The sequence below is a fragment of the Poecilia formosa genome, unplaced genomic scaffold (genome assembly GCF_000485575.1).
Source record: "Poecilia formosa unplaced genomic scaffold, Poecilia_formosa-5.1.2 Scaffold26, whole genome shotgun sequence".
In the NCBI taxonomy this organism is placed as follows: Eukaryota; Metazoa; Chordata; class Actinopteri; order Cyprinodontiformes; family Poeciliidae; genus Poecilia; species Poecilia formosa.
The window spans coordinates 2,711,382-2,733,229 of record NW_006799965.1 but is presented as its reverse complement, the minus strand read 5'-3'; the positions used below and the strand labels follow the sequence as shown (position 1 = coordinate 2,733,229).

The 21,848-nt window shown below is 39.2% G+C and overlaps 3 protein-coding genes across 3 annotated transcripts; 2 read left to right on the top strand and 1 right to left on the bottom strand.

Annotated features, from left to right (window-relative positions):
* Positions 1-306: 306 nt before the first annotated feature.
* On the bottom strand, positions 307-3,716 carry atp5po (ATP synthase peripheral stalk subunit OSCP). Its single transcript, XM_007548418.2, has 7 exons — positions 3,609-3,716; positions 3,265-3,315; positions 3,040-3,150; positions 2,311-2,440; positions 874-986; positions 675-761; positions 307-546 (listed from the first exon to the last, which is right to left on the bottom strand). The coding sequence occupies exons 1-7, from the start codon at positions 3,633-3,635 to the stop codon at positions 436-438; spliced, it is 630 nt and encodes a 209-aa protein (XP_007548480.1). The 5' UTR covers positions 3,636-3,716; the 3' UTR covers positions 307-435.
* Positions 3,717-5,571: 1,855 nt separating this feature from the next.
* Positions 5,572-9,585, top strand: LOC103135603 (serine/threonine-protein phosphatase 2A catalytic subunit beta isoform-like). Its single transcript, XM_007548417.2, has 7 exons — positions 5,572-5,812; positions 6,736-6,945; positions 7,155-7,328; positions 7,425-7,514; positions 8,186-8,347; positions 8,674-8,792; positions 8,899-9,585. Exons 1-7 carry the CDS (start codon positions 5,711-5,713, stop codon positions 8,969-8,971), a joined length of 930 nt encoding a protein of 309 aa, XP_007548479.1. The 5' UTR covers positions 5,572-5,710; the 3' UTR covers positions 8,972-9,585.
* A 1,489-nt stretch (positions 9,586-11,074) lies between these two features.
* Positions 11,075-21,652, top strand: sfxn1 (sideroflexin 1). Its single transcript, XM_007548415.2, has 11 exons — positions 11,075-11,182; positions 14,353-14,522; positions 14,597-14,767; positions 15,776-15,874; positions 15,984-16,059; positions 16,220-16,305; positions 16,947-17,074; positions 17,162-17,211; positions 17,401-17,450; positions 18,222-18,269; positions 18,347-21,652. The coding sequence occupies exons 2-11, from the start codon at positions 14,359-14,361 to the stop codon at positions 18,441-18,443; spliced, it is 969 nt and encodes a 322-aa protein (XP_007548477.1). The 5' UTR covers positions 11,075-11,182; positions 14,353-14,358; the 3' UTR covers positions 18,444-21,652.
* The last annotated feature ends 196 nt before the right edge of the window (positions 21,653-21,848 follow it).

The following is a 21,848-nucleotide window of genomic DNA, read 5'->3' as shown; positions in this document are numbered from 1 at the left end:
ACGTCACTTTACCCCCGACCTGTTCACAGAAAAGTTGCATTCACATCTAGATTTTTATTACACATGGATGTATCTACTGATCTATTACATTTGTGTTTCAGACTAAAGAGACATTGATTAAATATGCCAGACCATTTTCAGATTTCCATTAGCAAACTCTCATATTCAAGTATTGTTTTGCATATTTCCGTCACATAAAATCAGAATAGAATACCTTAACACTTGTGATTCTAACAAATTTCAAGTCCGAGCCGAGGTGAATACTTTCGCAAGGTTCTGTCCATCCAAGTAGGGCAAAGACAAAAGTCAGATTTTTGTAGTTTTTATTAACATCTATAAGAATTTAAGCACAAACACTGGATTTAAGGAGTAACCGCAGTGCTAGGACAAGTAGCAATATTTATGTTTGGGTTTGCAAAATTAAGTCCACAGGACTTAAGTGTCCCTGATGAGCTGGGTCAGTTTCTGGACCTTTGTCTTAGTGGACATGTCCACATATTTGTCTCCAATGCTGACAATCATGCCTCCCAGGATCGAAGGATCTGACTGTAAATGGAAAATGAGTTAAAAATCACAGACAACTCAAAAATATTGATGCAGCCCGATGTGTTTTCCCACCCCGGCTAATTGCTTTAATGCATGTTTAACAACAACAACAACAGAAAAAACTGTACCTTGGTTTCCAGCTTGATACTTTCCCCCTTCTGAAGAAAGCCATTGAGGGCCACTTTCAGTTCAGCAAGACTAGATTTATCCAAAGGCTGAAACAAAAATGGGTTATGGTATCATTTATCAAAGACCACATGTTCAACACTAAGAGTACCAGTGATTAATAAAGTTACTAGGTCTCTGTAGAACCAACACATTTCCTACCTGAGCAGTGGTGACGGAGCAGATGACCTCTCCACGGTGTGCACTCATCATTTTCTCAAACGCAGAGATAACGTCACCAGTCAGAGTGAGACGACCATTATCAGCCAAGACATCTACAAGAAATAAACAAAACATCCAAGACCAGAGTTTACTCAGAAACAAAATGCACAGAATTCATACAATATTATATGTAGTTGAAGCTTATTGTGTTTTATAATTGGTTACACTGTCCATAACACGCTTCTCTGCATTTTAGTTAAAGAGCCGGTTATACTTCTCTTATGTTAATGACAGACAAGGTTGAGTTATAATGCAGAGGAAACTATGATGAGAGACTAACAAAAGAAATGCATCATGTATTCCACTAACATGTTTCAACACACAGGACAAAAATATAGGCAAGGCAATAATAAATACCAACAGAAATAAGTGGTGTCACTATCTGGGTCCAAAATGAACACATTCATCCTCTGATTAACTTCAGAGGAGGATTCAAATGTATCTCTAAATGATTTTCATGAGCATATTGAATCAGTTATGACTTCTGAGGTTAAATGTTTTCATCTTATCTGATCGATTAGTGAAATCTGAAAGCTCAAGAACTCAAGACAAAAGACGAAAAACAAAAAAACATTTTATTTTCAACCGTTAAATAAGACACTGCAAAAAGAATCCTTATGAGCATGCAGAGATCTATTTAGTCTGCATGCTCAAGAGTAGCTTCTTCACATTTTCCTTTCTTTTGATCTCCAACAGAATAGACACAGGATCTTCAAATCCAGGTCCTATAGGACAGTGTCTTGCAACTTTTAGATGCATCCCTGGTCCAACACACCTGAATCCCCTCAGTTTGCAGTCAAGTTTTCTACAGTCCTGCTAATGACCTGACCAGGACCCCAGCCCTCGAGGCCTGGATTTGCAGACCCCTTTCTGGTGTATTATTTATTAATGGTGCACATGTGTTTTTCATATTACTGTCTAGTCTAACTAAACTCAATGTTGCATAAAAAAAAATATAAAATTGCACTGACTCATCAAAGTAATTGATGACGTAAACGGTAATTATAATTGACAATATTTTTTGCTTACATGCATTTTTTCAGTTCAATTTAAATTTATTAAACTTTTTAAAATAGGGTAAGACTGTTCTTCTCCAAGTTGCTGTGTATAAGTGTGTATGTATGTATATAAAATTACAGAAGTTTTTTTTTTTATTTAAAAAAACAAAAACAAAAAAAAAACAGGGGCTAGTAGCAGCCCTAATCTGAGGCTTAAGTCAACTTTTAACTTAGCCTTACACATCTAACATTCTTGTCAATTGTCAAATTTACTCTCACGCAGCTCAGTTAAAAGTTTTAAAGACCTCCGTGGTCTAATGAGCAAACTTAAACTACTGCAGTGACAACATGGTGGTTGAAACAAGAGCTCTGCACTCACTGATGAGGTTGACAGTGATTGGGGAAACATTGGCCTTTGCAAGGGCATCGTGGAAAGTCTTCTGCTTGATGCTGCGCTTGACATGAGGATTCATTATAATACCAGACATCTTGGGGTCCTTGATCAGGGCCTAAGAAAACAAGGCAGAATAAAAGAATAATGTTGAAGTTATGTTGGATTAACAATGATAAACGGGCAGCACTTTAGTTTATTTTATTTTTATGAAGTAATTTCACAATAAAAAAATTGGTGTTAGGTAAAAGTTTTGTAATGTCAGTCCAATTTAAAAAATAAATAAATAAAAAACTTGATCAGATTTAAAACTAAATTTTAAAAAGTAGTGCTACATTTATTTATTGCTGCTAACTTACAGAAAACAAAAAATACCTACGGAATCCTCTTCTGGCTTTGGGCATGAATAAATTAAAATCCACTCACCGCAGATGCATCATTTACGAGAGCTGTGATTTTAAGAGTCCTGCTTTATAAGGATTCTTAACACTCTTATAAAGCAGGAACACAGGGAAAACTTGACTAACTTTGATGTAATTTTTGTTTTTGTTTATGGGCAAGAAATGATGAAAAATATAGAGGGTTCCAGTTGGAACAGTGAATTGAGACAGGATATTTTAGGTAGTGAACTACTAACGATTTAAATATCATTTATCTATTTGAACTGAGCTTAAAACTAATTCTAGCTAAGAATGAACTGAGCACTACACAACTTACAGAAACTTTCCCCAGCTCCTGCTCGACTTGGTCCAGTTTGTTCTGCTTACTGGCCGCAGAGAACAGAGCTGTGGCATAGCGGCCCTCCACTCCATAGACTTGGATGGGAGGCTAGAAATAAAAATATAGTGTACAATAAACAATTCCAATGTCCAGCTGTCCGTCGATTATAATAATGATGGCGATTGTGTTAATGATCGATCGGCGCAAGTCTAATTCATTTACCTTAACCAGTTTAGCTGCTGGTCTGATAACAGACGTGCTGAACCGGCGAGCCTAGTGGGGAAAAATAATCACTGAGCCGTTAACAAAATGAAATGACCACAGAGCAAGCTAAATCTGATTGTGAAGCCTTCTATGCCGTTTACGTTACAGACAGTTAGCTGCAAAGCTAACACATTAGCAGTCATTCAAGTGCACTAAACTCGTAAACATTTTGTGAGTATTTAGCGAACCCCTCTAACAACCAAAAAATATATAATGTACATGGTATCCAGTTAAGCTTGGTTAATATCGCTTGGGACTAAGGTAAAATCCTGCAGATGACGAAAAAAGTGTCAATGTCTTACCTGCTGTCCTAGCATGTGTGCTGCCATTTTCTCCTACAGCTGTCCAGAGTAGAACGAGCGACTGCGCATGTGTAGCTGAGAAGGAGCTGTCTTCTTCTTCTTCCTCTTCTTGTTCTTCTTCTTGTTTTGTTTTATGGCGGCTGGCAGACCAACTGTCATGGTGCATTACCGCCACCAACTGAACTGGAATGTGGACAAGCGTTAAGCAGGAAGAAAAAGTAATGCTGAAATCAACATAATTCAACTTCATATTAATAAACTAAATAATCTCTATTAAGTTAGAATAAAAAAAACTTAATTAAACCTTTTATTACTTTACTGATATCACGACCAAAATTATCAATTATAAATTTAATATTCATTTATTTATTTTTGGAACTACCTTCTTTATGATTTATAAGCAACAATTTAATTAAAAAATTACCGAATCATTTCAGGAAAAGTACATTTAGGAGCGTTGTTTCAATAAGAAATAGTTTCTGACAGATTCAGATGGTCAAAGTCGAGCAAAAATATCCTAAAATATGTAATTTTTTTGGAAATGACACTCCCCAAACATTATTATTATTATTATTATTATTATTATTATTATTATTATTATTATTATTATTATTATTATTATTATTATTATTATTATTATTATTATTATTATAGGTTTAATTACAGACAGTGTTTGAACAAATATTAACAATGCTTTATTATTAGATGAAGCAAACAAACTTGATGCTGTCTGATATAAGGAAACCATGAAATAATTTACTGTTGCATATTGTTACTGGTGAAGAGGATATTGGTTAGAACAATAATAATTTTTTCTTCTCCATACTTTTTATGCATCAAGGGCAGTGAAACTCCACCCAAATACTCAAGGATCCGATAAGGAAGGAATAATATTTGTGTTTTTCAGTTTTAAGAATGTTACTGGATATATGTTGTAAGTAAATTGATCACATTTCTCAGTCTCCAAGGGAAAATTTGCAGTAAAATGTCAAACTTCAAATGCAGATGGCGCTAACATAAAAAGAAGTAAGACCTGACTGACAATATGACATTAGCTAAAAAAACGTATGATCCAATCTAAAAAAAAGTCCAGAAACTAAAGTCATTGAAATATTTCATTGTATAAGCTATTACACTAATTTCTAAGGTTTTGGGACTCCACTGAATTACAGTGAGAGCCAATATTTACTAATGAAGAGAACAAGGAACAGTAGGAGTCCTTTCCACGAGTGTCTAACCTACCGAAATGACTCCAAGAACACATCAACGACTCATCCAGGTGGCTACAGGTAAATTTAGGCCAAGAACTCAAGCACTCTGCCTCACAGGCCTCAGTTAAGGACAAGGTTCATGCCTCAACAATAAGACAGAGACTGGCCAAAAATGACATTCTTAGGAAAGCTCCAATTTCAGTGCTAACAAAAAGAACACCTTTTCTTCCACCCGCCCACCCCTAAAAGAAAGAAAAGAAGAAAACAAACAACAACAAAAACACCTAAACACCAAGTTACACAAGCCTCTGTAGAGTGACAAAAGAAAATCTTTATAAGCCATTTACAGAAAAAATATGAATACCGTCCAATATTTTAACTTCACAATATTTGACCGTTTTCCCCTCCCCGGCGTGTAAATGGTGCGGACCCACATGTACTGCGTGACCTGTAATATCTGTTGAGGTTTACATGATAAAGTATACATTTTTATAATCCAAACAGAGAATATAGTTCAGTGGGTAATTTAATATAGCTATTCATACCTTTAATTTTTTTTTTAAAAATTATTATTAAACTAAGACGATTTGATCCACGCTGGGCGCGGTGACATCATTAAAAATAATACGCGTTGATCTGCAGTGTCGCTTTCCGATCAAGGTAAGCAAAGGTGAGCTTCTTGGTTATTTTCTCTGATAACAACGAACAGCACTATTAGTGCATGTAAACATCATAACATCTGTATTAACCCGCTGCAGGAACGGGGGAACCACTCCCATCCCAATCCTCCTCCATCACCACCACCACCTGCTGGGAGACGCAGAGCAGTCACAACATACCTACCGGGTTTCCTGCGGGTTTAAAAGCTGGTCGGCTTGCAGGCTGACAAGCATGGATGACAAATCGTTCACCAAGGAGGTGGATGGCTGGATCGAACAGCTGAATGAATGCAAACAGCTAACAGAGAACCAGGTTAAACTCCTGTGTGAGAAGGTAAATACTGCTAATGTTTATGGGCTGATTTAATGGCTAGCGGACAGCTAGCTGGCACGTCTTCTGAATATCTGACTTAGAAGGGGATATTTTCCGCAACAACAGAAACCATTTGACTGCAGCCTCCGTATTCGAGAGATGCTACTCGAATATGGAGAAATGCCTTCAATTTGTTTTGCATACTGGTACCTTCACAAAACGCTCTGGCAGACTCAGGCTTAACCTCCTGCACGATCCGAAAGATGACAACAGCTATTGTTTTCTCCATATATTGGTCATAATACCTATAATTCCACCACTGGTGAATTTTGATGTGGGCCATAGACAATTGCCCAGGGCAGCATTAAATGGGGAAGCATGAGCACGAAAAAAAAAAAAAATCAGTTGGACCTTGAACAAGTTTTCTATTGCTTTTATATACATGCAAACAGTGGCGAGATGGTGCCGCTTGGTGTTTCGGGACGCAAGGTAAATTCTTTTTGCCAGGCTGTAAGGCATCATGCTCCAGATTCGTAGATAATTTCCTACATTTTAAAAGTGTCTGGAAGGCAGCAGAAGGAGGGGCTTTTCCAAGGTGGAAGTTATGCCATAATCTTGTTAAACTGGAAACCTGTCACCTGAATAATTATAATTATATTAATGTCACTAAGAATATAAAATAATTATCAGTATAGTTTTGTTGGAGTTTTTGATTTAAAGAACGTTGCACTCCTTTACTGTGAATTAAAACAAGTCATTCCTGTCCAATTTTTTTCTCAATTAAAATATTTCTGAACTGCCAAGTTTTCTCTTTCTCTTTCATCTTCTGTCTCAAGTACGGTTACAAGTCTTTTGTTCTTTGTCACTACCACATGTAAAGTATATCACTGGTTTCTGTGGAGGCACCGGTATGATCTTGAGTTTCTCTCGGCTCTTTATTCCAGGCCAAAGAAATTCTTACCAAGGAGTCCAATGTACAGGAGGTGAGATGTCCGGTGACCGTCTGTGGAGATGTCCACGGGCAGTTTCATGACCTCATGGAGCTGTTCAAGATTGGAGGGAAGTCTCCAGACACCAACTACCTCTTCATGGGAGACTATGTTGACAGAGGCTACTACTCTGTGGAGACAGTGACACTGCTGGTTTCTCTAAAGGTTAATCTTCTAACATTAATGCATATTTAAACCCTAGTTGCTATAAAAATATTTTTCTTTTCTTCAATTGTGAGCCTTTGTGTTCAATATTTTAATGCCATTGGAGAAACTGGTTCTGAACACTGGGGATGTGAGTCTGCAAATTAATCTTGACACAAAAGAAAATGTCTATGAACCCTTTGAAAGTGCATTGTTTTCTGTTTGAATAGGTACGATTTCCTGAAAGAATCACAATTCTCAGAGGGAACCATGAGAGCAGACAGATCACGCAAGTGTATGGTTTCTATGATGAGTGCCTGAGGAAGTATGGAAACGCTAATGTCTGGAAGTACTTCACAGACCTTTTTGACTATCTGCCCCTCACCGCACTAGTAGATAACCAGGTAAGGCGCTGTACATGGAGCACCGTAGAGGAGAGTACTCAGAGTTATGTAAAAACCAAAAACTAAGACTCATGTATTTACTTTCCTGCCTTTAAGATTTTCTGTCTTCATGGAGGATTGTCCCCCTCCATAGACACGCTGGAGCACATCAGAGCGCTGGATCGGTTACAGGAGGTTCCTCATGAGGTACGCTCACCCCATCGCAATTTAAACCATCGGCTGACATAACGTGATTTCTATATCAGCCGTATTTGTAAAGACAAATGCCAGGCAATTAACAAATTCAGATGTGCATGTAGCATTGGCTAGGGGATGTGTTGAAATGGCCGTCTCAGCTGATCCAGAATTATCCTAGACTTTGTTTTTGAGTATGCATTGGACGCATATTACCTCCAAGTTATCTCGGAGGAAAAGTTTGCCAACCACTAATCAGTCTTCCTTGGCTATTTCAGTCCTCAGACTTAAATCCCGAAGAAATCCTGAGGAGTTGAAAGAGAAAAAGCAAATGAGAGAATTCAGCCTTCTGGTCCATCTAACGCTCTAAAATCCACTTCCAATTGTTAATAGTCATTGTCTTGCAAATTGAAATGGATAAATTACATTGTCAGCATGTCATCAACGTCTGCAAAGGTTTCATAAAAGAACAATTAATTTGATTCATATGTATTCAAGTAGTAAACCATCCAGAAGGAGGCTGGGCAATGTCCCCACATGTCCAACATTGGACACCACTGCTCTGGAGAGAGTATGCAGAGAGGAGTAGTGATTCTGTAATGTTAAAGAGTAGAGGGTGATGTATATGTATGCATAAAGTCAGGGATGCTCCACCAACACTGACACTTTGCTCTATGTCTTAGGGTCCTATGTGTGACCTGTTATGGTCTGACCCAGATGACCGTGGTGGCTGGGGAATCTCACCCCGTGGTGCCGGCTACACATTCGGCCAGGATATATCTGAGACTTTCAACCACGCAAACGGCTTAACTTTAGTTTCAAGAGCCCACCAGCTGGTGATGGAGGTACTGTGACTTTCACTGCTCACTGAATAGTAAGAAATGGGTTCTAAGTGACTGATGCTGTTTTTTTTTAGACATCATGACCACGAGATTCTCTTCATACAGCACGTGCATTAATCTGAAATTCAACCCCAACTGGTTAAGCAGGCCTTTGCTTTCGGTTTATTGGGAAACATAAATATGTTTGAATAGTTCTTACCTCCTAGTCATGTTCCAGATGCGTACAGATTATCATGCCCATGTTTAAACAACCATGGAAACAGGATTGCATCTTAAACACCATTTATGGCCCCAACAGTTGGTAACACTTAGCATATCTCTTGATCCAGGGTTTTAATTGGTGCCACGACCGCAACGTAGTGACAATTTTCAGTGCACCAAATTACTGCTATCGCTGTGGAAACCAGGCGGCAATCATGGAGCTCGATGATACCCTGAAATATTCCTTGTAAGTGCAGTTTCTCTTCTAAATCCAAATATTCTAGTGGAACTCTGCTGTTTTGTAAATGCAAAATACATTAACAAGTAACCATTAGCTCTGATGTCTCCTTTAGCCTCCAGTTTGACCCTGCGCCTCGCAGAGGAGAGCCCCATGTGACGAGGCGCACACCAGACTACTTCCTGTAAACAACACGATGAGAGGCTGCACAGAGGCTGAAGAAAAGGAGACTGTGGTGGTACACAGGCTTTGTGCCATGATATTGACTTTCACACACAACTTCTTCACTTCTTCTTGATTTTTACCTGTCTGTGCATGAATTAAGTGCTTGGAATGATTGCCACTCTTTACTGTACTGTTACACTACCTGCTGGTATGTCAGGAAAAAAACAAAATATTACTGATGACGAGTTAGACTGTTTGACCAAATAAGGTCTTTAAACTACATCCTGTATTTGGCATGACCTTATATCCAAGAAAGCAGTGAAAGCATTATAGGTTTTATTTTGTAGCCAAAGTACAACAGCGTATTCTGGAAGTAGAATAATAAGGTTAAAAGCCAGAATTGTGTATAATCTATTTACACTTTTGTATTTGCTTTCTTTTTTTTCTCTTTTTGCTGCTTGCATTGGGAGAATGTTCTTTTTATACCATTTCAAGTAGTTCTGCCTCTGTTATCACAATGTATTTATTTAAACCTGCATTACTGCTGCAAATGACCTTACTTGTGTAGTATAACTTAATGTTTTTCAGCCAGAACTATCTAAAATAAAGACTTTGGCATTCCCTCTCTCCCTCAACAGTTACGGTGCATTCACTTTCTGTTCGGAGGTCAGATTATTCAAGTTCACATTTGGGGAAACTCAACAACAGAAGTCTTGGTATGAAGTATAGCTGCTGGACATACAGTAAAAAAATATAATGAAAGTTGCACTTGTAATTATCTATGAACACTTCAAGCATTTTTTTTCATTAGACAAAACCGACATATAACTTTATGACACCCAAATGTGAACATGTTTATTTGATATTTGAACACATGTAATTGAGGTAAATGAATCATTGTTTTGTATTCCTAATTAGCAGACTGCTTACTACAGCTTGCAACAAATTTCACTGGCTTTCCAACTTGCAATTGGAACTTGTACAGCTTTGTGTAAGGTTGATGTTTTGTGCTTGTTAAAGAAACAAGCAAAAAACATCGTCTCAATATAAGTCTACCTAAATATTTCAGAATTGTAGAGTTCATAGACTAGAGGGTAAAACCTATAAATACATCTAAACATACCTCTCTTGTAACAGCATTTTTCAGACAGAAAAAATGTGACGTTGGGTTCCTTCCTGTTCAAATTGAAAGTATTCAGCTGAAACATTTTTATTCTAATTTATGTTTACATCAAAATATCCCAAAACAAATTTTACAACTGTTTATTTGCAATCAAACATACGATAAATGAGAAAATATTTACATTTGTAAGTGGATCTGCTGTTTCTACTCGTTCTCGACGTGAGCCCAGATAAATCTCGGACGAAATTGGAGTCACCACCTCAGAGTCACCACTAGATGGAGACAGATTTCTTGTAACTCGCTGATGACCATGAGATCATCGCGGTGATACCGAGGGAAAAACAAGCTAGTTGATTTTATTGATTTTACAACATATTTTGTCTATCTTTTGTACTTTGCATGAACTCATATGAATATATTGATTGTAATTATGTTTATCGTTTCCATTATTTATTTTCATTGAACTGTTATTTATGTTCTGAACTAAAATGGCTTTTGTTTTAGGACTTATCACCTTAGCACTGGTGTTCGCATATTTCCACAATTTTCTCGCACAAGTGTGTGGATTTTCTAAAGTTTTAACGCATTAATGATTTTCTGCCTTGAAAATAAATTTCGCAGCAATGCCACAGCTTTAGCGGAGGTTAATGTCTACAAAATAAAAAGCTTGTTATCAAAAATTAAATGGGCTGAGGCATTCTTGGTCACATATTTTCCCTAAATATTGCATTTCATTTAATAGGAGAGGACGTTCGTGTCCTTTCTTCACATAATATTTTCCCTAAATATTGCATTTCATTTAATAGGAGAGGACGTTCGTGTCCTTTCTTCACATAATATTTTCCCTAAATATTGCATTTCATTTAATAGGAGAGGACGTTCGTGTCCTTTCTTCAAAACGCCTGTTTTTGTTTTGTTTTTGAGCATACATAACTGTGTTTTCCAGTATGGACGGAGGTAGGACTTTTATTCTCCCGTGTAGTGTTTCCGGGCTGTGGGGGAACGCTCTGTGTTTGCTGTACTGACGCTGCTGCATGTAAAATTAGCTGGCTGCAGCCAGTTAGGGCCACCCTCTCTCTCACACACACAGACACCCGGAGCCCACAGTGCAGTAAGTAACCTGTGCATTTATCTGATTTGGATCCACAGAGAGGAACCCCGCTTCCTCCGATCGGAGGGGGACTCAAATCCAGATGCCGTGGCTCTTCAAAACGCCTGCTGATACTAGTTGAATCTGGAGCGTCTCACAGCTGGATAAATAGCTGGCGTCTGACAGATGTGGTTCCTTATTATCCTGCTAGAAATGAGGAAGCTCTGGGTCTGATTGATTAGAAGAGGATTTGTGCTTGTTGTTCTTCCAGATGTTCTTGCAGCTCCAGCTGCAGTCCAGATCTGACTGGTCTATGTCAGGTTGGAAGTTGGCATCCGATTCGAAGCTTCCTGCACGGCACTTTGACTAAAGGGCAATTCTGCTAATTTAACCTCTCTGGTCTAGATGTAATCCACTCTAGTTCTAAATCTGAATTATTTAGAATGGTCAAATTTAACCTGAATTCATTTGGAATTCGGTTTATTATTGTTGGGGTATTTTGCATTCTTTAAATATTCTGTAAAACATTTATTTTTTTAATTCAATTTGTGAAAACTCAAAAATGAGCAGTTTCCTGCTTTTTTGGTCTTCACGACTTTCCGTGGAGTTTATCTTTTACCATACAAGTTACAAAATACAGAGATCAAAACTATGCAGAGTTTGTAAAATAGTTTCTGATTTCATCAATCATTATTTGATTTGGCAGTCATTATTTGACTTATGAAAACTCAACAAAAGAAATGTTACAACTGTCTGTGCCTAAAAAAGTTTATCTCAAATAAAGTCTAGCTTGAAAGGTACACCACCTGGACGTAGTTCTTCTGCACTAATGACAAATCCTATAAAGTACAGGTTGTGACACCTTCATTCAAATTGTAACGAGTCAAAGAAGTGTGATTTTACTTTCTTGTTTCTTAATCACATTTTGAGGTGTGCCATTTTAAAAGTACATCAGATCAAACCTTTTTCAGAATTACCTTTACAGTGATTGCAGATTCCGTAGCATGTAGTTTGGTGTTTGTAAAACTATTTTTCAATTTGAGAAAATTACTTATTTGTCTCAACACCATGTCACGATTGGTCCAAATTCAGATAAAGTTATTTTACACTGATGACCGATTCAATAAAGCAATATTTGTAATTTTAGTTTTTTTAAGACACATTTTGGTTTCATGTAATCTTATATTGAGTTCCGCTTACAAAATACAGCTTTTTAAGAGTTGTTCTATATTGTTGGATTCTATTAAATGCTTTTGAAAACCTTCATGCCATTTGCATAAACTCCCTCTCGAAAACTGTGAGTTAATTGATCCTGAGACCACTTTGCAAAGTTTGAAAAGAACTGCACCTCAGATCAGAAAATGACAAAAATAACACATAACATATTCTATATAACAGTTCTTGATTTAAAACAAAATCTTGCAAAAAACAATGGGGTTTTCATAAAATATAAAATAGGTTTCATAGACCCATGCAATTCAAGTTTAAATCAATCAATCAAGTGTATTTGTATAACATTTAAGCAACAGGGCAGTTCAAAGTGTTTCACATCAGAAAAACATAAAAACATCAGAAACACACAATAACGTCACCAATATGTAATATTTCTAACTATAGTGAGTTAAATGTACTCTGGACAGGTTGTATGTAGCGGAATAGCCCTTTAACGAAGAGCAGAATCCGACACTTCTAATCAGATGCCAACTTCAGCATCGTTGGGCATTGAGCGTATCCAACGTGTTTACCCTGCGATCACTGACAGAAAGCTGCAGCGTGTAAACAGTAGAAAGTTACTCTTCTAATCTCTCCTGTGATGCTGCTTGTGTTCATTATGTGATTAATGTATCTCGAGTTGCTGTGAATTTCAGGTTAATGTGTAGCCACGAAGGCTCCCTGCGATTGGCTGAGAGTGAGGGCAGAAGCAGCTCAGGGTCTGCAGATTAAAAGCCGACAGTGAACAAAGTTCAGTCCTCTCGTGTCACATTAATCTGTCTCTCTCAGCATCAGATTAATGCTATTAATATATTGATCAATGTCTGTACTACATTAAGTGAAGTGTTCCGCAACCGCTTGTCCAGAACACCGATTTAATGTTCTGAACCTTTAATTGAGTCGGCATGCCTTCTGCACAACACAGCACGGCACACAGAAGCAACTTTGTGAAGCAGTTAAATGCTTAAATCCTTGCAGCTGATTGTCATGATGCTGGCTTCCTCCCCTCTTTCATCGCGCGTGTGGTCCAAATGATGTAATACCTCGCCGGGGTTTCATGCTGGTGCACAGAAAAAATAATTTTAATACACTAATACCCAGAAATGGTAGGGAAATATACCAAATCATTAGAACTTCGCTATTTTAACACTGGCACCACATGTCACTGAGAAACTTAACAACAAATATAAAACTAAAAACTGCTGACACTGCACTAACGGTGGTGATGAAATGCCTAAATTCACCCTGTCATTCACAACTTGCAAAGCAGCAAAGATGCATTTTGTTTTCCCGCAACTCTTGCTGCTTAGTTGGTTGCCAAATCGACAGGAAAACTCAGTCAAATAACTTCTATGGTGTTTTAAAACTGCTACTTTTCTTACTTCCTGCAGCAACTAGCTGTGTTGCAACGCTAGTACCAGCTAGTTTGCAGTGCAGTAACATCATCAGAATTACTCAGTGTCCTTGCTTACGAAGAGTTTGAAAGTTTTTCCTCGTCGCTTTGGCCCCACTCAGCATGCTAATGATTATAGCGACCTTTACTCAGAATAATGAGCGTCCTGCTTTGCACATCTATTATAATTGTCTTCTCTGACTTTTCTGGCTTATTTGCTTTCATATTGTGGTAGAACTTTTTCTTTAATAAAATGTAAAGTTACGTGACTAAAAGCACACTTTCTACACTCACAGGCTCTGGTTTGCAGATTTAAATCCTCCAATCCCTTTAAGACCTTTTGCAAACTGCTGTTGAGTTACAGTTTGAGATTTACCCTTTTGTTGCACTCATGGCGGGGTGCCTAACAATCCTTGTGCCAAGTCTGGCCATTGCCATGGCAACATTATACTGAACTGAAAGGAGCATTGTATCTCTCTAGTACTACTTGTCTGACTTCTTTCCCCTCAAATACAAGTCATTTGTACTGGAGGGGCGCCCAGCACTCACTAACACCTTTCATCCTTTTACCATTTCTCTCTGTAAGATAAATATGGCGGCCGAGCTATCAACCTCCATAAACATCAAGGAGCCCCGGTGGGACCAGAGCACATTTGTTGGTCGAGCCAAACATTTCTTCACCGTCACAGACCCGAGGAACATCCTCCTGACCAACGAACAACTCTCACATGCACATTCAATCATCACTGACTACAGGTAAAGCAGTTCAGCAGGAACAGGGAGTGACTTTGGGAAGAGGGTTTTGCTCACATATGTTCTCGATCTCGCAGAAAAGGCATCGTCTCGCCGGGTCTGACGGAAGACGAACTGTGGAGGGCCAAGTATGTTTTCGACTCGGCCTTTCATCCCGACACCGAGGAGAAGATGATTCTGATCGGCCGCATGTCGGCTCAGGTTCCCATGAACATGACCATCACTGGATGTATGATGACGTTTTATAAGTAAGATCTGCACACACACACCTCGTGACTTGGCGAACTTTGTTGGGACGTTTTCTGATCTGTTGCTTATCCAGTGCCTTGCAGAGTTATTCATACCACTTAATCTTTTCTTTTCCCGCATTTTGCTACATTACAAAACATTAGTGAACAAACGGCGTCATAAAGACCGAGGAATGCAGCAGACAGGTCAGAGATAAATAGAGAAGTTATACAACACCTAAGAAAGGACTGTTATGAATATTTTCTAAATATGAGAAGATTAAGGCAACACTTAAAATCTACCTTGAGGAGATCATTGATTAGAAAACCAGGCAATAGACCACCAGTCTACTGCCTAACCCACAACTCAGGTAGGATAATCAAGAGAAACATCCTCTATGCACTCTACAAATCTGACCTTCATGGAAGAGTGGCATGAAGAAAGCAATTCTTGACAGTAGGACAGAAATAGTGTTTTTTATAGTTTGCCACTAGCCAGGGTGGAGGTTGACCCTCAGACCAGGTAACGACCCTCAACATACATCCAGAGATGCCTTAGATCAAAGCATATTAATTGGTTAAGAATGGCCCAGTCAAAATTTAGACCAAAATCCATTTGAAGTTCTGCTGCAAAACTTGACCAGATTCTCTTCTTTCATGCTGACTGAAAATGAAGTATTTGCAACAACAACAACAACAAAAAAGTTTTTTTTAAGCTGGTAGAAACATAACCCAAAACACTTGCAAGTACATATAATAAGAAGAGCAGTTCATATCCAAAAGTATTAACCCAGAGAGGATCCTGCAATTTTCTAGTTCTAATTGATAAAATCCTAACACTTTATAACTATGTGCCCCTACTGATTCATCACATATAGTCCTAATACTATAATATGTTAAAAATGAACACTTTGCAAGGCACTATAAATCACCTTATGGATCATATTATAAAAAACATTGAATCCTGTTTGCAACAAGAACACCAGTGAGAGCTGATTTTATTTTATTTTACTTGTGCTCTTCTCACAGGACAACTCCTGCCGTGCTGTTCTGGCAGTGGATCAATCAGTCCTTCAACGCAATAGTGAACTACACCAACAGGAGCGGCGACGCTCCGATCACGGTCAGGTAGGAGGCAGCAGTCGCAGCTCGGAGTCGGCCACGTACGGATTAACCCTTTAATTCCACCGCTCCTGTGCGGACCGCTTTGGTTTAATGCGGACTTTTCTGTTTGCAGTCAGCTTGGCACAGCTTATGTCTCTGCTACCACAGGGGCAGTCGCCACCGCTCTAGGACTAAATGCCCTAACAAAGGTACCACTTCATCTAACCCCGTAACGCATCCCATTGTAATGGCAGCTCTTGTGTTGCCTCCTTGACGGACGTGCTGCTGTTTGACGGGGAAAGCTTCAAGTCCAGCCTCGGAGACGAAGCAGTCAGGTGACTCTGTCTCCTGTTTGTTGCTCTCCCGCAGCACGTGTCTCCGCTGATTGGACGGTTCGTGCCGTTTGCTGCTGTGGCGGCTGCTAACTGCATCAACATCCCGCTGATGAGACAAAGGTGAAGGAGGGGTGGTGAACGGGAATATGCTCACTTAGCCTTGTTGTCGTAGAGCAGCGTCACTTCCAAGCGCCTGGTTGGGATGCACTCGATAAAGAAGAAGTGTGTGTCCCGATGAGGCTCGTTTGTCAGATTAGCTTTTGAAAATGACAATGTCCCAGCAGGTATAACGCAAGCTCTAATTTCTGGAGTAAGACGCTTTTATTGGTCTGATGTAACTTTCTAATCTTACGTTTCATGTTTCCATGAGCTGGAAGCTGAAAATCACTACAAATAGCAGAAATTAATGCCTGGAAGCCTCAGTCTCTGTGGTGTTCACCTGTCTACGATGTTCAACTTGGTGAATTAAATTTGTGAATTTTCAGTAATACTCTAATTTATTGAATATGACTACAGATACTAATGGAGATATGGTGGCCACAAAATACTACTTTTTGTTTAAAATCTCTAAGATTAAGATAATTTTCATGCCTTCTTTGCCATCCTCCTCACTGTGCGAATTTCGTCAGATTTATTTCTGAGCAGACGGATATGAAATCAAAGTGTCTAGAAACTCTAATCAACTTGAGGGTCATTTTCTGTCGCAACGTTTAATGAAAGGTGCTGCATGAACGAAGCTTGACTGGTTGATTTGTCTTCAGAGAACTTCAACATGGGATTCCCATAACAGACGAAAATGGCAACAGGTTAGGAGAGTCAACTAAAGCTGCTCAGCAGGCCATCTCTCAGGTCGTGGTCTCCAGGATCCTCATGGCTTCTCCGGGAATGGGTATGAGTCTCTCTGTTTGGTCAGACTTTATATTAATAATCTGAGTTGCACGCTCTGCGAAGTCACGCCTCGTATGTCTCTTTCCAGCCATCCCTCCGTTTTTAATGAATCACCTGGAAAAGAAGGCTTTCCTGAAGGTAAGCGTGAGCTGCACTCCTCACGACAAAAAGCTGCGCTCCCATGAAGCTAGACAGTCGGTTGAAGTTGGCCCCCTCTCAGCCTCGACCCGACAGAGGAATGAAAAGAGCTGAGACCATACCGCTCTTGTATGGGAGTTCCCCGCCGCCTTTGTGTGCCTCGGTCATTTTTCTGCCTTGTCTTTTCAGAGGTTTCCATGGATGAGTGCACCCATTCAAGTCAGCCTGGTGGGATTCTGGTGAGTGGTCAGAGATGGCCCACCTGATAAGCTCTCACGAGAGTCCTCTCAAATATCAGCCTAATTTCTCGCAGCGGAGACATTTGATCACCATAATCCCAGGATTGAAGCGGCAATCTGAGACCTTCAGGTCACAGCGAAGGAGTTTAGAGGAAATGCTTTGTTTCCTCTTCTGAAAAATTATTCATCTGCTGCACACGTCTCTTCAGAGGTTCAAGTTAAAGCTGTTCCGATACGAAGATGGTCACTAGCAGCGCTCACTGCAGTATCACAAACCAGTGAAAAAGAAGGTTGTTGAGGATTGTTATGGTCAAACATACTTAGTTTAGCTTCAGCTGTTCAAAGCACATTGTTCCAGAAGTCCTGCGGTTCATTCAGATGAAGTTTTGGAATCGTAAGTTGTGCTGCCGTGTTGTTGGTAAGACAAGGCTTTTGACTCAAAGAAGCTGTGGAGAATGTGCTAAGATGCCCACTGCGTTTTCCTCTTGAGAGTAATCTTTCTCACGTTAGAATAGTGGCAACTACTTTGCCTCATAAATCCTATGGAAGTAGCAACAGCATTCTTACATTTTTGAGTAGACTCAGTTGAATGTTTTGGACCAAATCGTCACTATAAGTCCTGATATGTAAATTCTTCAAACTGAAAGAGGGTGTACTTTCTTTTTTATCAGGACTCCGAGCGCAAATCTTTGTGCCCTATATGCTACACTTGTGTAACAGCTCACTCTGATAGCACAACCACATTTATTGTCTTTGTCGTTTCTTTCTCAGCCTGGTGTTTGCCACTCCTTTGTGCTGCGCATTGTTCCCTCAGAAGAGGTGAGTGAGTTTATAACTCTGCTCCGATAAGAACTCAACCTGAGCCACGTTAACTCTTCCCTCCACGTCCGATCCAGCTCCATGTCCGTCAGCCGCCTGGAGCCGGAGCTGCAGGAGAAAATCTGGGCCAGCCACCCGGGAGTGGAGCGGGTCTACTTCAACAAAGGGCTATGAGCGCGTGTCCAAACTCTGCCATAGGTCAGCTGTAGAGTCGGCCCTCACTGCTCTGACTACCATCCTCATTCAGTGTGCCAAAGTTAGGTTTTCTTGTCTTATTTCCAATGTTCACATCCACATCTGCGGTCTCCCTCTCACAGTCAGTCTCTGTTGAAAAATAAATAAATAAATAAATCAGGGCCAAATATTTGCTTTTATCAATGTGATTGTTTTTTGTTTTTGATTTTTGCAAAAAGATTCTTGCACAGGGCTAGATGAAATGATTTAAAGGGGTAGTATTACGCCATTTCAAAGAATAAGAAAACAACTGTCACCTTAAGTTGTTTTATAAATGCTGTTTATATCCATCATGACTTAAAAAAAATAAATTGACATTACAACTTAATGCCTTGAAATTGGGCCTGTCTCTTTAAGAAGCTCCTGCTCTTGCTCCACCTTCAGGAAGTCGTTACAACATTTTTCCATTAGGCCTTTAACAACATTTCTTGCCAGAATTGCACTGCGAAGTAGGTCTTATGTTGAGCTCAGTAGATGCACAGTTCCACCAGGTGTTTTCTAATTGCTGCTGCTGCTAGTCTGAAGGGATGAGTGTGGGAGTCGTGGAGAAGGGGTGCTGTGTGATGCAGAAGCTCTGCTTGCAGACTGCAGCTGGAGGAGCTTTGTGGAAAAGACGTCACTCTGTGAGAGCAAGTGTTTGGTGCCTCTGTTCCTGAGATTAAAGGATTTCTCAAACATGCATGAAAGAATCAAGGCAACACTCAAAAGTATGTTGTTGAGAAGGGAATGACACTAGAACATGCCGACTTTACTGAGTACTGCCCCTTTAACGTTCCTCCCAGCGGGTTTGTTGTGACCTGTGTGAACTTGTTTGAAGTGAACATTTCTTCTGTGCAGTGTTTAGTTTTAGTTTGGTGACTTGTTGCTCGTTTGATCCCACGAATCACCGTACTTCAGGTTGGCAGACAGTTTTTAACCCGCTTACATTACAACTGGTTCAAAACACGCAGGATTTTTCCTCTCCTTTTTTTTTTTTTGCCAAATTGGTACTGATGCTTTTTTTAAAAAAATCTATCGACAATTGCAACCTCTTGACCTGAGTTCCTTTGGGAAAGTGATTGCGTTAAAACAAGCCTCTCGACATCTAATCGTGGATCTTAAGCTGATCCTCAAGGGATCTGCCCTGTAAAAATGTGATGTAGCGACGGTTGCTGCCAGTGATGGGCCAACATGGTGCTATTTGATGTCTTAATAATCAGTGTTTATCGTATTATTTATTCTGCTTACCAGACACACACGAACAAACCACTGCTCATGTGAAAATGCTGAAACAGATCTTTTGGTTCTACTCAGCCACATCCTAACATTTACTGAGAGTTGCATAATTTCTGTTGAACTTTTGCAAATCTGGGTACGTTTAACCATACAAAACAAATGTAGGCATAGAGGAGCAGACGGTCACATAAACGTTTCCTCTCGTTGGCGCCACAAACTTTTGTGTGTCTCATTCTAAGTAGCGCATAATTGAGAAGTGGAAGAAAAGAAATGATGCATGGTTTTTAAAATTCTTTCGCACATAAAAATCCGAAGAGCTCAAGCTCACTCGGATTAGGTCGAGACATTTCTAAGCATCAATTTTCAAGTCTTGTCATAGATTCTCAGTTGGCTACAGGTCTGGACTTTGACTGGACCGTTCTGACGCAGGACTGGGCTTTGATCCAAATCGTTTCCCTGCCGCTCTGGCTGAATGTTTAGACAGTGCTCTAGGAGATGTTTTCTAACTTAAAGTTTATTTAAACATCTCCAAAACTGGACTTGTCTGCTGGGATTTTGTTCTTTCTGATGGTGTTGGTAAACATTGGCACTGTATTTTGTAATTAAGTGACTCCTTCAGATTTTATTCAAGGGTATCGGAATAAAGAGGGCTAAATACAAACACATGGCTCTGTTTTTGGAGTTCTTGTTCATTAAAAATGTTCAAGGCCATGCATTGTTTTCCCTCCACTTTACGTTCATGTTCTACTTAGTGCTGCTCTATCAGAGTCAATAAAATATATATATTGAAGCTGATTGAAAACTAATGTGACTTTTCATACATGCATTTGGGAGTTTATACCTACTGCTTTCGGGTGTAAAACTGGAGAAAAGATGCATGAGAGAAGGAGTAATGAAATCTGAGATTTCTTTCCAAGACTTTGTGGACATTTTAACTCAACAGAGACACATTTTATCCTGCTGAGTCTGAGGAATGTGGAAACTGTGCAGCTACAGTCCCCTGCTCAGCGTTTTGTCTTTTGTTCAGACTAACGGATAAAACACCAACTCTACAGTTACTTGAGCTCGTAGTATATCTGAGTTTGAACCTCAATCAGATCAAGCAGTTTTCCCTCTGGTCTTGTAATTTATTTTTCTCTGAGCGTTTGGCCTCTCTCTTTTTTTTTCCCCCTCGCCCCAAAAATACTATTGTCATCAGTAAGCTATTCTCATACAATATTCATCGTTATGCATTATTAAAATCAGGGATAAGAGACAAATAAAAGATGAACTTGACACCAGAAAACTTAACATGCAATATTTATCCAAACAAATCCAACTTTTGGACTTTAAAATAAACCTTTAACTATATTTCTGAGGACCAGGCATGCAGTGAGATTGTGCTCCACTTACCACAGATGTTTACATTCCTGAATGACCGTCGATTCAGTCCTTGTGCAGCCCTTCCCCTTCATGGTGTTTTAATGTTTTCTGTGACCTTCCTCACGTAAGTTGTTGTTCACTTTAGACCTTGGGTGTTTTTAGGAGCTGTTCCTGGCTGATTTGAAGTGAAGGTTATTCTTGTCTTCAAGGTAACTGAATGTAGTCCCAGGTGTTAAAAGACATGTTGGTTTAGAAAAGCACAAACGAGCGACAAAATGCAGCACATTTTTAAAAACTTGTTCATCTTTGATTGGTGAATGACAAAGTTAAAAAAAAAAAAAAAAAATTTCTTTATTTGAAATGGATTAAAGCTGTATCTCATCAGATGGCTCTTTCTAAGTGTTGGAAGTTTAACCCTTAAATTTCAGCGTCACAACCAAAGTGATTCAAATGGACATGAGGGTAAAAAGTCATTTACTGTTTCATGTGACAAAAACCGTGATTGTTCTGCAGTAACATGGGGTGATGTGATGTTAACAGTATCTGGGTGAAATAAAGGTAATTTAATCTGTTTTGTGTCGTTTGTTCACCTTTTGGTCACGGGCACAGGAGCGTAATAAAAATGCAGGAATCTGAAAAAGTTTATTTATTTCAGAAATTCTTTAAAAAAAAGAAAAGAAAATTCCACATTACACTCAGTGAGACATAAGAGTTTATTTCCATTTCTTTTAATTATTTCTTGCAGCTACTGAAAATGAAATTTATTTC